This window comes from Neopsephotus bourkii, unplaced genomic scaffold, assembly GCF_033783945.1.
Source record: "Neopsephotus bourkii isolate Nb327-2 ecotype Australia unplaced genomic scaffold, CSIRO-AGI_Nbou_v1 NB_1574, whole genome shotgun sequence".
In the NCBI taxonomy this organism is placed as follows: domain Eukaryota; kingdom Metazoa; phylum Chordata; class Aves; order Psittaciformes; family Psittacidae; genus Neopsephotus; species Neopsephotus bourkii.
In genome coordinates, this window is record NW_026902050.1 from 4,233,198 (window position 1) to 4,250,175 (window position 16,978).

Here is a 16,978-nt window from a genome sequence, read left to right on the forward strand (position 1 = left end):
TTCCTTTGCAGAGCTGAAACAGAAAGAGGGCTTTCAAGAAAACACATTATTGAAGGTATGTGTTGTATGGGATAGGGGTTTGGCTGTGCCTGGGTGCCCTGGTGCAGTCACATGGGTCGTCTGGACCCAAGGGCAATTTCTCTCCTGTGAGCCAGGTCTACTCGACTCTGCGCTGGGCAGTTCCTAAGCTTGGCTGTGAGCAAACACCATGCACGCAAAAAGCCTTCTCTACCACACCTGTATGAAGCAATAACCTTTTGGTATTTTTGCTATAATAAGCAAATGTGTTGTCCTTGGCTGGCTGTGTGTGTTGCTTGTAGATTTATTGCTTATCTGCTGTAATCAGGGTTTGCTGTGCTGCAAAACCTTACTGCCTCATGCGGGCTCCTGGCAGCTTTGCACAGTTGTCCTCAAGAACAGCCTCAATCCCAGCTGCTGTGAGATGACAGGAGGCAGGAAGGCTCCGTGGATCTGGAGCTGTTCTGCTGACACCCCCCAGCCCTTTCCCAGAAGGGATGGGGCAGTTGGCAGCAGTGCGTGGTCGGCAGACGTGGCTGTGGGCTCCCTTGGCAGAGCAGGGAGGGATGAGGATGCGGGGCATGATGTCAGCCTGCAGAAATAGCCTTGGGGGGTTGGGGAGTGGGGGGTGCCAGGTCCCATCTGCTGAGCAGCCGGCTGGGGAGGGCTGTGGTTTGCTCTCAGTGCTGTTTTATCTTCTTGTACACTCCCTCACATGGCTCCTTGCATCCAGTCCTACATCCCAGTGAGAGATGCTGTGTGCTACCTTGCTCATCCACCAGGATTTATTCACCCAAGCCTCTGCTGGGTCTAACAGATGCTCTTTATCTTCCTTCCAATTGCTTTTTTGTTTGTTTTTTGGATACGTTATTGTTGTAGAGGGCATGAGAGCACGTATGTGTTTCTACATGGATAAGTATGTTTCACTCGATATAGCTCTTTCTGGGGGCTGTTAGGTGTTGGGTCAGGTACTCAGGAACGCTGACTGTAGGCACAATTATAACTTGCACAGGATTCCACATGCAGGACACAAATGCACCCATAAAACACATATTTCTATCATATTAAGAAACACGGTGCCAGCCTGGGCTGGCTTCTGAGTGGAATTGGAACAGGCCACCAAAACCTGCTGGGGAGGACCCAGGGGCCAATAACTTTCCCCCTGTGCAGATTGTAAGCAGGTTCCAGACCCAGAAAAGCAGCCAGCAGTGTAAGGGCCTCGGTTTGTCTTCTACATATATTCTGGATAAAAATAGCTTGGGTTAGGAGAAAAGCTGCTTTATGCAGCTATGGAAGGGAGTTACTGGGGGTCTCTGGCTCCTTGGGGGCTGGGCAGCCTTCAGGGCAGAAGGGGAGCATCAGGCTTGGTACCTGTGCTTCAGATCTCTGCAGAGGGATTTGTACCGCCTGCCTCTTGTTACAGTTTGACCCACTTCTGTCTGCTGGCACAGAGGGATGTGTAAAACACGTTTTTTTGGGTTACTGGGAAATTATGTGCTCCACGCCAAAGTCCTTGGGGAGAGCAGGCCAGCAGACTGCTGCTCCCTCGGGAGCAGCTTCCTCCTCACTGAGCAATGACAGCCTGGATAACTTAGGGCTGAAGCCCCAGGGGAGCAGCACCCTCCATAAACCAACACGCCACGATGGCTGCAGAAATGAAAAGTGGTTCTCTTTATTGCACTGTGTACGCTGGCCTAATTAGTCTCCTCTTTGATTTATGAGTTAAGCCCTAATTGTTTACAGTGGTTGCTGGTTAAGCTAGTGTATGCTGCCAAGACAAATCAGAGAAGAAAGTTCAGGCTCATCTGCATTATTAGTGTACCATGGTGTTAAGTTTGATGGTGCAGGGGGGACACCAGGCTGTTTGCACCACAGAATAGGCAGGAGGTATGCTCTGGTCTTTGCTTATCAGAATGTAGCATCCAACTGCACAAAATCCAGTTTGCGTGCCAGAAACGGCAGCTATAACTTGTGTTTGGCCATTTGCAAGTTTTATCATCATAATCTGTAATGGCCTGTTTGCCACAGCTTTCAACAACCAGGATTTGTTCTGTGTATGTTAAAACATAGATTATATGGAAAATACTGTTACTATATTTATATTATCCACCCCACACCTGGGATGTCGCTGTCACCTGCATCATACCCTGAAGGTGTAGGTGGGAGCAGGTGAGGTGGGATGAACACAGTCATTGGCAAACACAGTGAGCAGAACAGCCTCTTCCCTGGGGTGCAGATTTGGGTGTCTTCCATCTCAAAGATGCTGTTTTTCAGCGATGAGGAGTATCACCAGAGCACAGTCGGTTTTGCCTCCTAGTACCCAGCTTGTACGTCTGAGGTTGTCCTGGACGGTTTTTGCTATTTAGTATTTGCAGAATTCAGCTACACTAGGGTGTGACTTTCATATTAAGGTAATCTCAATCAAGTTTTTTACCAACATTTTATTGACTTTTCATTTGAAGAACGCTGCCATGAGATGGTGTCCCTGCTGCTGGTGGCCCTAGACTCAGAGATGCTCAGGGAAGTTGCAGCCACGTGGTCCAAACCCATCTATTTTCTGTTTCTTTTGGAGCTACTTCATGAAATGATAGAAAAAATACTGGCAGCAGTTGAAATAACTTCACAGAACACATAGCATATAATGTTAAGGTCAATGTTAGCTATTTTCTATAAATACATTCGGCAAAAAAGGCCATCTTTTTTCATCTCAAAATTCAGTGAACATTTTCAGACTGCTCTATTTTGGCTCATTCTTCACGAACGCTCATAAAAACATTTTGTTCCTGGGAAGATTTATAGAAAATAAGTGTTAGAAATCCTCTTCTCTCTCTCTGTCTTAAACACACACACGTATATATATGTAGGCTTTTGATGCCATCTCCCATCCAGTCGTTGTAGAGAAGATGTTGAAGAATGAGCAGTTCTGAACTGTAGCTGCAAAACAGTTCCTTGTCTTGCCTTGTAAAACAATTTCTGCCCTATACAATGCGTTGCCCTGCAGAGAGGGTAAAACCCTCCATGGTTCTTTATCTGCTCACCATAATGGATCTAAGCAAGTGCCACCAGCCTCCCATCTGGGCTTGCATTTCTGGAAGGTCCTGTGGGGCAGGGCTTCATTAAGTGGGACGGGATGGAGGCAGTGTACCCTGGGCTTGCACCGAAAAGCTCTGTGTTGTGATTTAGATTAAATTAACTTTGAATAGAAGCAGAGCACTGAAACCGGTCCCTGGCAGATGCCTTCTGATGGGCTGGTCATGGGTACCCTTGGTGACCAGTCCAAAACTCAGTGTAATTCAGAAAAAAAAGGCAAATTCTTATGGAAAGGGTGCGATTCTGCATGTGGATAAGCTGGTGTGTTTTTTCTTAATATGTCTGCATAGATATGAGACAATGTTATGCAGCATCCTTCTTATATGCTATTTGGTGTTGTGTGTGCATACATATTAGGCATGTATGTAAATGCAATGAGTCCTATTTCAGCCCTAATGTGGTGCTGTTTGGTACCTGGCAGCTCTGTGCTGCCATACTCCTGCCTCACACCAACCGTGTGGATTCTTGTCTCTGCTTTGCTGTTTCCAGGGCTAAAGGCTTCTCTCCAGAGACTGCAGCTGGAATACGTGGATGTTGTCTTTGCCAACCGGCCAGACAATAATACCCCCATGGAAGGTTAGTGGAAGCTTGAATTAGTTTTAATGTGACTGAACCTGGCTTACAGACTTACACTGATGATGGTAGGAAAATAAAAACAATTCTTTATTAAATATTCAGGCAGAACAGCTAAAATTTGAAATACCTCATTCATGATATATCTCATTCATGATATCCTGGAGCCCTACATAATTGCATTGCAATGAAATGAACTTGTATCTCTTGAAAGGAAATTAAAGTTTCCTTTATGTCCTAAAGGTGGCTTTAACATTGAGTTTTTTATTTCCTTTTCCTGATTCCTTTAGATAAAGTGAATTTGTGTTGGTATTTAAGGCAGGTCTCTGTGTCAGATGAAACCTGTATGTCCTTACCCCTGGTGCTGCTAGCTCTAGAGATGGAGAGTACCAGTGCTGCCATGCCCATCTTTGCCCCTGTCCCCTGGACTGCCTGGATAGCACATACTTCTTCAGTGCTGAAAGTAGGGGTGTAATGGGCAGAAGCAAGAACAGTTGGCAAGCATTATAGTTCACTGCCCCAAGCACCTGAGTAGCATAAGCTGAGTCTCTGGTGGACTCAGCTGATGTGCCATGTGAGAATGCAGCCGGCGGGGGCATGGCAGGGTCCCCCTAGGCATGGAGAGTAGCAATGCTCTGCCTAGAGCTGGGCTCAGCCTCTGAGCCGCCGCCACCGGCTCTTTGGTCCTGCTGGGGAACGGTTCCTGTTAAATTTAGGCTGCTAAACTCGGGGAATGGATTTAGGAACCTGCAAGATCTGTGACTATCTGTGTGCTTTGATTCTGCTTCATAGCTGCTGATAACCATGTATGCGTGTCTGGTACATGGCCATATAGACCAGTTATCCAGGAGCCTTCATCAATATGTTTTGGGGTTAGTGCCCTATATAATGGGCACCAATTCCCATTCCTCCTCTTTTCCCATTGGAGTTAACACACCCATTCACACTGTGGCAGAAGATTAGCTTCACAGCTAAATAAAAAGTAGCAAGAAGAAAGACTTGTAGGCTGCAGAATCTGTCATAGATGACTACATGTAAATCGAACAAACCTGGAGCTTGACAGGCCCCTTTGAAGCTTTTGGCTTGGCTTTCAGTGGTCGTGACACCTATTTTCTTAGCTGTGGCACGAACCTTGGATGAATGGCAGTACTGCGGCCCCAGCCAAACAATGCCAGCAGCTATGGGTTCAGGAAACTGGCTTGTGATTTTTAGAACCATTGCAGATTTTCCAGTAGCTGATGAGGCCAAGGAAGATGACATGTTGTATCTTGGAGGGAGAAATGACCTCTCTGCTCAGTCAGTTGTCATCTAATGGAGCAGTCTTGAATATATTTCCCATGCCTACGCAGTTGATCTCAGATGTTTGCAGCTTTTAAGATGCTACAGATGCTGCTAGCAGTGCTGGAGCTTGGCAATAGGTATAAACTGTGGTGCTTGGTGAGACTTTGAGCAGGGTGAAAAAAGGGACATTTTTATTATGAATGGTGTGGTGCTGATTCTTTCTACGTACTTCATGCTTTTTTTATGGTTCACCTACTAAGCCACTTCTATCTCAGAGCATCTGTTGAACCATCTGTCGGTTCTGCACTATCTGGCATGCACAATAAGTGCTGAGATACCTTCACAAGACACACAATCCCCGCTCCATCTCCTTACATGTTTATGCTTTTCCCATGAGCCAAAGTGCTGCTTCTGATGGAGAACGATTTGTAGGTAACCTTCAAACATTCCCAGGTTATGCATGGCAACGTGTGAGGGTCCTGCTTGAGCAAACTGTGTGGCTGTGTAAGGTACAACCAAATAAATCAAAGCACAGACTTCACAGTTCATTTTGTTTTCTTCACTTGCTGCGTGCAAGCAGGTGAGGTTTCTCTGCTTGCACTCAGGGTCCTCTCTCTGCTGTGATGTCTATAGATATCAGCAGGCAATGGATCAGCCATTTGGAAATACTCATCTGGTCCAGTCCACCCCTCCCAGAGCAGAATTGCTTCCTGCACCCCAGGCTGGTCGTGGCCCAGCTCAGGCTGCCATAGGAGGCATGGGTAGCAGAGAGCTAGTACAAGAAGATGAGAATTTAATACAGATTTCTTTATTGCAGATGACTCTAGTCCCCAAAGCAGCAGGAATTAATCTAAAAATCTTGCTTAATCTAAAAAACACAAATATATATACCTTTCTTAAAAATCTCAGAGCAAATTAGAAAAGCTTTTCACTGTGAAAGCAGTAGAATGTTAGCTTTGAGGAATGTCTGGAGGTAAGTACTTCTCACAAAGCTCTTTGCATAACCCTGCACTCAGGTCCCTGGCCGGGACAGCCGTGTCCCTCCTCACCCTGGTGCTGGTCTTGGCTCTGCTGGGGCAGGCAGGATGAGGGGCTGTCCACACTGGGCTGGCCACTTGTGGGGCTATCCCTTGCTGTCTGGGTGGCTCTGCCATTGCACGTGTCCCCCCAGATGGGGACCTCAGGAGATGGGTGATGGAAGGACCCGGGCTTCTCTCCTGAATTTCCATGGGTTTCAAGCCTCATTAGTCAGGCATGAGATCTGATTCCCCAAATGTGCTAGCAGATGCTTTTTTTTTACATCCTGAGTGGCCTTTCCAGCAGATGAGAAGGGTAGCTCTGGCTGCAGGAAAGGAGGGTCCCTGGGGTCTCCTGGTAAGACCCCCTATTGTCAGGGTGCCCGGGAAATGGATGCCCACTCCATGCCCAGCCCTGGCAAGCAAGGCTTTAAACTTTAAACTACTTCAAGATTCTGTTATGCTGCTGGAGGCTGTTTCCCGGGTTTCGAATCATTCATTTTTGTGCCATCTAGCTGGCAAACCCAATGATCTGGGCATGTGCTCTTCACAAACCGTTCCCGTCACCATACCCAGGGGAGCAGTCTCTGGTAAACAAGAAGATATATATATATATATGTATATATATTATTTTTTTTTCTGGTTTGACTTTAGTTTTTCTTGAGAGGAGTAGATGTGGGAGAAATGAAAACAGCCATGGATTGGGATGTGTAAGAGGCATATGATGAAATGCTTATCAAAATTTCTAAATGGTAGTGCAGCAAAAATAGAAAACTAAACCCAGTGAGAAGCCAGCAAGGAGGGAGGGACTGTCATACAGCTGCCTGTCACACATAGCCTGTGGGTAGCAGGGCAGCTGCTTTGGTAATGGGGCATTTTGTTGGACTAGTACACGCCTGAGGGTAAAATGCTTAGGAACGGGGAAAGTGTGGTTTGGGGCAAAACAAAGGGGGAGGAGGGGAAGAAGAAAACAATATCTGCCATTTAAACTCTGCTCTTCATCCGGGGGGTGGGGTAGATAAAACTCCTCAAGCCAATGTTTCATTTGAGAGGAAATCTCCCTTTTCAGTGGGAAGGCAGCAGCCCTGCACAAGAGGCACGGTGTCTCTTGTACAGCCCCTCCAAGGTTATAAATGGAGACTTCATCATCTTTAGCTGCCTGTCGCTGCCTGCAGAGGAAATCTCACAATAACGTCAAGATTGGCAGTGTAATCTCCCCTCTGCCAAGCTCCTTTCTTCTTCTTCTTTTTTATTTTCCCATAAGTAGGACGAGAATCCTCATGATGTAAAAGGCAGCTCATCTTGATCTCGAGGCAGCAGCGCCTCGAGTCATTGTCCAACTAACAGCAGACGTGACAAGGGATTTAACAGACACACAGGGCTTCTCTGCAGTTCTGCATCTGACCAGAGTCGTTTCACCACTGTTTGGTGGGTCAGAATTAACAGTGTAGGGGTAGACTGTTGGTTCCTTCCCTCTTTCCCGAGGGAAGAGTGCACTGAGATGTGGCAGTGTTTGCTGACTGCAAGGTTCCTTGTGCTGCACTGGGAGTGGTGACTAAGTACTGTTTTCTTTTGCTTCTCACAGCAAGTTTACCCCATTTTTCATAGAATCATAGAATAGTTAGGGTTGGAAAGGACCTTAAGATCATCAAGTTCCAACCCCCCTGCCATGGGCAGGGACACCTCACACTAAACCATATCACCCAAGGCCTCGTCCAACCTGGCCTTGAACACTGCCAGGGATGGAGAATTCACAACCTCCTTGGGCAACCCATTCCAGTGCCTCACCACCCTAACAGGAAAGAATTTCCTCCTTATATCCAATCTAAACTTCCCCTGTTTAAGTTTTAAACCATTACCCCTTGTCCTATCACTACAGTTCCTCATGAAGAGTCCATCCCCAGCATCCCTATAGGCCCCCTTCAGATACTGGAAGGCTGCTATGAGGTCTCCACGCAGCCTTCTCTTCTCCAGGCTGAACAGCCCCAACTTTCTCAGCCTGTCTTCATACGGGAGGTGCTCCAGTCCCCTGATCATTCTCCTGGCTCTCCTCTGGGCTTGTTCCAACAGTTCCATGTCCTTTTTATGTTGAGGACACCAGAACTGCACACAATACTCCAAGTGAGGTCTCACAAGAGCAGAGTAGAGGGGCAGGATCACCTCCTTCGACCTGCTGGTCACGCTCCTTTTGATGCAGCCCAGGATACGGTTGGCTTTCTGGGCTGCAAGCGCACACTGCCGGCTCATGTTCATTTTCTCATCGACCAACACCCCCAAGTCCTTCTCCGCAGGGTTGCTCTGAATCTCTTCTCTGCCCAGCCTGTAGCTGTGCCTGGGATTGCTCCGACCCAGGTGTAGGACCTTGCACTTGGCATGGTTAAACTTCATGAGGTTGGCATCAGCCCACCTCACAAGCGTGTCAAGGTCCCTCTGGATGGCATTCCTTCCCTCCAGCGTATCAACCGAACCACACAGCCTGGTGTCATCGTCAAACTTGCTGAGGGCGCACTCAATCCCACCGTCCCTTTAAGTGATGTGCAACACATTAGCAGTGTACTGAGGGTGTCCTGACAGCGGCAGCTCAGCTCCGAAGGGCAGGGAATGCCGAAGCTCCGTAAGAAATACCAGTTTATTACTGCAGCCAGGGCAGTTATTCATGCTCCTGAGGACTGTCCCTGGTGCTGCAGACCCTGCCACTCCCAAGACCCTCCAGCCCTGAGGACCCGGCTGCTCTGCAGCAGAGATATGATGGGCACTGCCTGGCCCCCTGCAATGCCACATACCCAGCAGGCTGCTCCCAGGGAGGAATTTGGCTTAAAAATGAGTTGCAAAGAGGCTGCTCCCTTTATAGCCCAGTGAGGCGTCTTAACAGGCTGTCACCTCCTGGGTAACCGTGTGGCTTAGACAAGTTTTTTTCCTTATCTTGCAAACTGAAGTTTATGATGGGCTTTTAAACCCCAACAAGAAGTCAGGGCTGCTCAGCAGAGATCTGATGGATGAAAACTAAAGGTCCTGTCCTGGTGTGTGTAGCCTTGGACCTTTCCATCTTCCCAAGGAAAACCAAGGACAGTGGGATTGCTGTCCTAAGGAGCTGTGCTGGGTTTTGCAGGGGTGCCCTAAGTGAAGCAGGGTTGAACCATATCCACTTTTGCAACTTTATTCCCAGCATCCTAATATTCCTAGTGGAAAGCAGCAGGACCAGATATATGCTTTTAGTAAATAAATTTTAAAATAAGTTTATCTTTTAGTATATCTTTCAACTGTGCTGCCCTCTTGTGTTGAATTTTAAAAGAAATATCATAAGGTGGTGGTTGGCAGTAGTTGGTAAAAGCAGTTTTTAAACAACTGCAGGATAAATGTATTGGCTTGAAGTGTCAACGCTTTTTCATTCATGCAGTTCTCATGCTACTTTCCTTTTTTTTTCTTCTTTCCTTTAGAAATCGTCCGAGCGATGACACATGTAATAAATCAAGGCATGGCGATGTACTGGGGAACGTCGCGCTGGAGCGCTATGGAGATCATGGTAAAGTCAGGTTTTAGGAAAGTGTTGACACTTGGTAATTCTCCACGCAGGCCGCAGAGTCTGCTGGGAACTGAAACACAAGTGTGTGTCTTGGCTGGGGATGTTTGAGTCTTCCACCCATCCAGCATCTCTTCACCTAAAATAATTTAAAAACCTGCTCCAGAATGAAACCAATATTAATTAAAGACTGTGGGCTGACCTATTGGTTTGGGTGTCTTGGCTCATTTAATTGGGGTTTGTTTCATTTTTGGTTTCATTCATCTGACTTCAAGACTTTTGGTAAAGCTCCTGCTTGACATCTGTGCCTGTGGCCACTGATGCCCTGCTCAAGATGTGGCTCTGGGCAGCAGCCCCGTGACCCACAGGACCATCAGAAATGATGCAGTGGGAATGGTCCCCATGCAGGGGAGAAGCCTCCACAGGCAGCACTGCCTTGACCATGTCATGCTCAGAGGTGCAGAAGGGAAGCATCCCTGCTCAGCTGTAGGGACCTCCTAATTGGTTTTACCAGAAAAAAACCACATAGACTGGGGAGCCAGCAATCCTGACAGCTCATCCTTAATGCTGTGTCAGAAGCATTTGAGAGACAAGACCAGAGTAGCAGATGCCCCATCCCTGGAAACATTCAAAGCCAAGCAGGAGCAGGCTCTGAATAACCTAATTAGTTGAAGTGTCCCTGTTCATTGCAGGTGATTAGAGTACTGTTTAGTCCCTTCAAACCCAGACCATGCTATAATTCTAAGAGATGCCAAAGCATCCTGCTGGTCCCTGTTTCTTGTGGTGGGGTCAAAACACAATAAACAAGCTCAGCACCAGCCTCCTCAGCTGGGAAGTTGTCTGGCTTGTTGCTGAGCTGGCACTGAAGCAGCTTTAGGCTGGAGGAGACAGAATGTCGGCATGTGCCCTGCTGCTGTGGGAAGCAGCAAGGAAGCAGTGCAGCCATGGACGAGTGCTGCCTCAGCACGGCAGCGCTCACAGGGATGTGCATGGCCTTGATAAGGGATAGTGAAACTTGAGTTCGTAGTCTCCTGTCCACTCCAGGAGCACTGGCGCATAGGTTATGTTACGTCCTGCAAGATGCTTTTACTTTGTTTTTTATTGGCTGAATTTTTTCCTCCAGGAAGCCTATTCTGTAGCCCGGCAGTTTAACATGATCCCGCCTGTGTGTGAACAAGCTGAATACCATCTTTTCCAAAGAGAGAAAGTGGAGGTTCAGCTGCCAGAATTGTATCACAAAATTGGTGAGTCTGAGACTGCTGTGCCTTTCAGCTATTTCATCTGCAGAAAGAAACACAGAGTAGTCTGACCTGGGGCTCTAGATGGGAACAGTGTTCTCCTTCCCTGGATCTGAAGGGGACAGACAAGTATCTATCTAATGACCTAAAAGAAAAACTGGCTTATTGTGCGTCCAATGGAAATAGGTGCTAATTGCCATGGCTGTTGCCTGTTCTTTGATACCCATGTGGACAGTGCAAGTGCCACCTCTCCCGTGCTCTCTCCTGGAGCAGCCTGGCTGAGGACCAGTCTGAGAGGAGATGGGTGGGAAGTGGTGCCCCTGGCAAGCAGGGCCAACACCAGAGGAACATAATGGTGGGTAGGCACAGGAGACACCTGGTCAGGAGTTTGTGTACTTTGCTGCAGCAGGACCAGGATGGAGCTGGAGGCTCTCACAGCAGGATTTTGTATGAATAAGCTACTCACTGCTTTCAAAGAAGATGCTGCTGATGTCCCTTACAAGCATCAGCAGCATCTTCCTGGAAGATGCCAACTGAATGTCACTGCCAGCAGCTGCAGAAACAGGCAGGAATTGTTTTGCTTTTATTTTTTTTTTAACTGAAACTCATATTTTTGATACATCTCTGATTTCTCCCTGTCGTCTAAAATAGCCTTCTCCATTTTCTCTGCAGGGGTCGGAGCAATGACATGGTCCCCACTAGCCTGTGGGATCATCTCAGGGAAATACGGCAACGGGGTCCCTGAAAGCTCAAGGGCTGCATTAAAGGTACTTTTTTATTGCATGTTTGAGAAAAGTAGATGTGCTGCTTTTGTGAGGGCAGGAAAATAACAAAGGGAAAACAGATCCCTTGTGAGAAGGCTGGCCTGTGTGCTGCTGTATTGATAGATCAGCTCGGTTTCTCTGGCAACCATACTCCAAAGTGTGGGAGAATCTGGGTTACAAATATGCTCATGTTCCCTCCCCATGGCAGTGAGCTGATGGCTGCGAGCTGGCTGTGGGGCAGCACACGACTGGAGCCAGATTCAGAGGGGTGGGGTATGTGTCTGCAGAAGGATGCTGTGACAACCCTTAACACTGACCTGAAACAGTCAATGAAAAGCACAAGCCCAGGGTTTTTGTTGTGCTTTTAATACTCCTGTCTGATGTTAATTGATGCAGCTGCTGTGACTTCAGACCCTCTTAACGCCATGGAAAGGGTAAACCAGACCTGGGCATTATTTTTCTGACCACCTTTCCCTGGGCACCAGCCCAGGCAGCAAGTGTGGTGGGAGCTCATCCCCATAGCATCCCTCCTGGAAGCCTCACAGGCAGGGCAGACCCCAGCATCCCATGAACCCATGGGTCCTCAGTGATCCTGCCCTCTGCTGGGCAGAGCAGTAGCCCTCTCTAACATGTTTTAGCATTTTGGTGTCATCACAGGGCTTGGTTTCTCCCATCATTGTCCTGCTTTTGTTCTTACTGGGGGATACAGGGTGTTCTCCCATAACATACCCGTGGCATGCATATTGTTTAAATGGTTTGGAAAATGGCAGAGCACTAAAATGTCACAGATCTGGGGAAAAAAAGAAAAAGAAACAACAAAAAAAACCCCACCAAACCAAAATGGTATTTGAGCCTCTCTATCAGCTGATGGGCAAAAGCCAGTGCTGCCTGACAAGTGCCAGCAGACTGACATACATCCCTGTGCTGGTTTTTGTGCAACTTGGTGCTCTTAAAAGGAGAGGTAGAGTCTACACTGACTTGCTCACAAAAGGCAGCATTTTCAAATGTAGCATTTCATTGTGTTTGGATTTTTTTTCCAAAATAAAGTATATTAACATTTGGTAAAAGCTAGCTAAGAAGGTGGTGTTGTAGAGAGGAATCCGAATTGAATTGATGTGAGGGAAGAAGAATCAAGTTTCAGGTCTGGAGATGGGAGAACTAAAATCTCAGCTTTGTTTAATTAATTTTTAAACCTTGAATGGTAATAGATTTTTGAGCAAGATCAGGCGTTGTCTTGCAATTTGGGGGTGTGCGTGTGTGTGTGTGTGTATCAAAATCTTCTCAAGTTGACCAATATTTCACTTTTTTCCACTCTGCAATGGGATCCAGTGGTGCAAAAATAAAACTGCGGAGGTTCCAGGTTCTGGGCTGAGTTCATCAGTTGCATAAAGCCAGAGAGATACAGACACAGGCTCCCACAGGAAACATCCTTGGCCTTTCATAATTTCTTTGTGTAGCAAAGCATTGTGCCATTCAGCCTCCTGGGTTGGATATGGCTTTTTAAGAGCTGCTTATAATTGCCTTAAACTTTCTATTTTGGGCGATTAAAGTTAACAGTCAATTGCAATGTAATTAATCTGCAGTGCTACCAGTGGCTGAAAGAGAAAATCATAAGTGAGGAAGGCAGAAAGCAGCAGGTGAAGCTGAAAGACCTGTCACCCATCGCTGTGCGCCTCGGGTGCACACTGCCTCAGCTGGCTGTCGGTAGGTGATGGGGGTGGGCACTATTCTTGCACCTTCCCATTTGTCACAAATGCAGAACCTAGTTCACATCCTCATAGTGCAAAGGGAAATACTCTGCATCAAGGCACAGAAAGCTTGTGCCTTATGTGTTGTTGAGACGAGTTGAGGTGAAATCTTGTATAAAGCCATAAAGCTACTGGTATTATGTTAGTGCTCCCATCATTTGTTTAAGTATCAGTGATGGTTAGGTAAATGGTAACAAAGAAATAGATGTATCATCTTTTAAACTGGACAATAGATGGCTTTGTGTCTGCCTGCATCTATAGAGCTGCTTATTATTTAAAACACTTGAATGATTATTTGCTGTCAGGGTTATGGAACAAATGCCAGATGGCCAATGCAACACCTCGTTGGGAAAAGGCTAAAATGTTTCAAGCAACACAGAAAAAGAAGAAAACAAAACAAGCTGTAGGCTACTAAAATGCCATTTATTGCCTTTGAAGTAACCCCTGGTCCATTAGCCCCACACAAAAATAACATTTTTTTTTGTTTTGTTAGGCTTTTGAGTAGTAAAGTTAAAATTTATTTAAATAAGATTGTTTCCAGCATCATCACCAGGTTTTGATTAACAAGAAGGTTACAGTAGCTCGGGCCATCCTCTGGGGTCCAACCTGACCTGCCTGTTTCCCTGAACAGTCCCTCCCCACATGGAAGCTATCAGTTGTTCAGCTGAAATATACCACACATCTGTTAGAGAAATGATCCCTGGTTCAAATAGCCAAGAGCTGAATCTTTGTGATTTGTGACAGTAAAAAACAAAACCTCACAATTAAGACAACTGCTGCCTCACAGATCAAGGTCAGGTGGATGCTGGAAGACCTGCTATGTGGCTTTGCTGTACGATCCACGCATCTTCCTGGTAGTGCCAGAGGAGTAACATGAAGGTTGAGACAAATAATACTGTCATTATTTTTCAAATAGAAATAGAAGCTCTAAGAAACATTAGCATCTGGAGTAATGCCATGTCACAAAGCCTATGTTCCTAATAATCTTGTGACTTTATTCCCAGCATGGTGCCTGAGAAACGAGGGTGTGAGCTCCGTCCTTCTAGGATCTTCCAACCCAGAGCAGCTGATAGAGAACCTTGGAGCCATACAGGCAAGTGCAGGTGGTGGCGGGAACTCAACAGAGGCAGGGGGTTAGCTGCTCTTCAGCTCCATGTAGGGTAACCAGCATACCTCAAGATCAGCACCCTCCTCTTACACAGTTCCAATACTTTGTAATTTGTTTCAGATATCTTCCAGTTCTAGGTATGCACATTAATTAGGCAAACCTGTGGTGCATCACCATGACTTACCACCACTTGTGGTAGTCATAGCCCTTTCCAGCAACAAAAGGGTGGCTTCAGCAGATCTAAGGTATCTGAAAAAACAAGACACACTGCTAGATTCTGTGCTAAGCCTTCCACAGGGCACATGTCACTTGAACCCACCTTAATTATTCTCTGTTGCTTTTAGCAATAAGAGCTTCCTCTGATGTTCCAGCTACCAGCTTGCTTTCTGCTGCAACTGAGCGATATTCTATATATGAAGTTTAGGAGCACTTCTGTGATTCTCTCACTGGGTAAAGACACTACAGTTGTTTTTCCTTTAAGGGAGAACAGTATTAGAAGAATGTTTAATATCTGTCACACAAGGCCCCAGAGGAAATGTTATTTGATAAAATCTAGATTTAAATTTGGAAAAACCTTTAATGGAAGCTTGATTAAAGATGGGTTTTCTTCTATCCCTAGGTCCTTCCAAAAATGACATCCCATATTGTAAATGAAATAGATAATATTCTGGGAAATAAGCCCTACAGCAAGAAGGACTACAGATCATAATGTGATGCATGAATTACCTGGACTGCATGGTTTTAGCAGTGCTCTGTACGGAAGTACAGCCCCGAATTAATATCCGGTCATGAGAATCATTCAGCAGCTTGCTGCTCAGTGTCTACTGTCACTGGATCCTTCGAGATGTGTGCTGTTGCTACTAACCTGCAATGAAATTTAAAAGCACAGTTGATCTTTCTTCTAACCAAGAATAATACTGTATTTTCTTACCTTTGACCGAATTCATTAATTTTTACTTTACTCTTGGCACCTCATGCTTGTGCTGTGAAAAACACTTGTAAAGCAAAAAATAATTTATAACCTTCAGGTACTTGGTAATTAACGAAGGATGTACAGATCTATTTTTCAATGAAGAAAAGCCAGATACAATTTAAGGTTTTAATAAAACCACATTTGGGATATCTCAACTATAAAGTTTATTCAGGTTAACAGACAGAAAGGGCAAGTTCAGATTTTCAGTTTTCTTTTTGATGCTGAATATATGCTTTAGATTTCATTTGTAGTTGAATAAAGGATGTAAGAATTAGCTAGAAATTAGATAGCTCAACTCCTAACTATACAATTGTTTCAGCTGTGGAGTGCTCCTGGGAAGTATTTCTGAGTACAAGCCAGAAGAGCACAGTTAGAAAAACCCAAATACGCATGTCAGGTTAATAAAAACAATGCCTATTTGCAAAATTCTAATTCTACATGAACCTTAAACTAAGAAAGCCATGATAAAATATTGGGTTTTGCATCTACAGACATCTGCCTCTACTTCTGCCTGCTTGTAGACAGAGCTATTGCAAATTTCAATATTTATGAGCTTTTATGGATATAGATACTTATAAATATATGTAATATATAGCTGCTGAAAAATGCCAGAAAATAATCAGGTACATACTGTGGTGGAAGGCTATATTTGCTTTAACTTGTTCTGGAATCGGGCATAAGTAAATGCATAGTATTTTTAAGTCAAGTTTTAAACAGGTATTTTTTGTGACCATTTCATACCTCTACAGGAGTTGAAAGCAAGCATTTATGTTTTAATTTGCACATCTTCAGAATCACGTCATCTTTTACCATGAGTTTGCTTTGTAAAATGCACTGATTTCAGTAAGTATTTCTCACTTGTATTGAACTGTGTACTTTGGGTGCATACTTCCTTGGGGTTACAGTTACGTACAGTATTTGTAGAACCCTTTACTCTAGTTCCCTGAACTAGAGGGTATCTGCAGAGTGTGTGCAGTGTTCAGGTGGGCCATGTAAACAGATACTAATACTTGAGTTGTCTTCTCCCATATTTAATCCAATGAGCTATGGTATGTGTAAATGAACTTGGCTGCTGTATATCCAGAAATGCAGTCTGACTTTGACTTCTGCTTGGACACAATAAAAACATTTTCTGCATCTAATTCTATACTTGGTAACCTCTTACTGAGACTGATTTTGAAACGGCACTGGTTTATGTTGAAAATGGATACCTGTTGTTCCACTGGGACATGATGATGTTCAGCTGTACCCAGGACACGCAAGTGGGTACAGCTGGGGAGTGAAGGGCTGGGCTGGATGCACACCTTGGAGAAGGTACTTATAGAAGTCTCATAAGGCAGGTATCTGTTGCATGTAACATTTTGGCCTGAAATAAGCACAATGTGAGCACTCTCCCAACAGCTCTGAAGCCCACGGTGGTTCAGTCACCAGCCTCTCCAAAATTACATTGGCTGTGGTGGAGGCTGCCACTAACACTTTTCTTGTGTCCCGGGTCTGACTGTTTCACTGCCCTGAGCCATAGCCCCTAATGTTGCAGTATTAGCTGTGATAATTAACTACTTAACTATTTTTAAATTTGCTCCATGAGCAGCATAAAGGCTTTTACCATTATATAGTTAACAGCTTAATTTTTCATAATTTCATAATTA

At 45.4% G+C, this 16,978-nt stretch overlaps 1 protein-coding gene across 3 annotated transcripts in view; it reads left to right on the forward strand.

Annotated features, from left to right (window-relative positions):
- The window catches only part of KCNAB1 (potassium voltage-gated channel subfamily A regulatory beta subunit 1), a 73,791-nt gene extending 57,320 nt beyond the window's left edge, over positions 1 to 16,471 (forward strand). For all 3 annotated transcript variants that reach the window (XM_061371602.1, XM_061371603.1, XM_061371604.1), the window contains exons 7-14: positions 12 to 55; positions 3,598 to 3,684; positions 9,416 to 9,501; positions 10,622 to 10,742; positions 11,409 to 11,503; positions 13,084 to 13,204; positions 14,253 to 14,341; positions 14,976 to 16,471. In XM_061371602.1, coding sequence (XP_061227586.1) covers positions 12 to 55; positions 3,598 to 3,684; positions 9,416 to 9,501; positions 10,622 to 10,742; positions 11,409 to 11,503; positions 13,084 to 13,204; positions 14,253 to 14,341; positions 14,976 to 15,065 — 733 coding nt within the window. In that variant the 3' untranslated portion in view covers positions 15,066 to 16,471. The remainder of the gene's footprint in view (positions 1 to 11; positions 56 to 3,597; positions 3,685 to 9,415; positions 9,502 to 10,621; positions 10,743 to 11,408; positions 11,504 to 13,083; positions 13,205 to 14,252; positions 14,342 to 14,975) is intronic.
- The last annotated feature ends 507 nt before the right edge of the window (positions 16,472 to 16,978 follow it).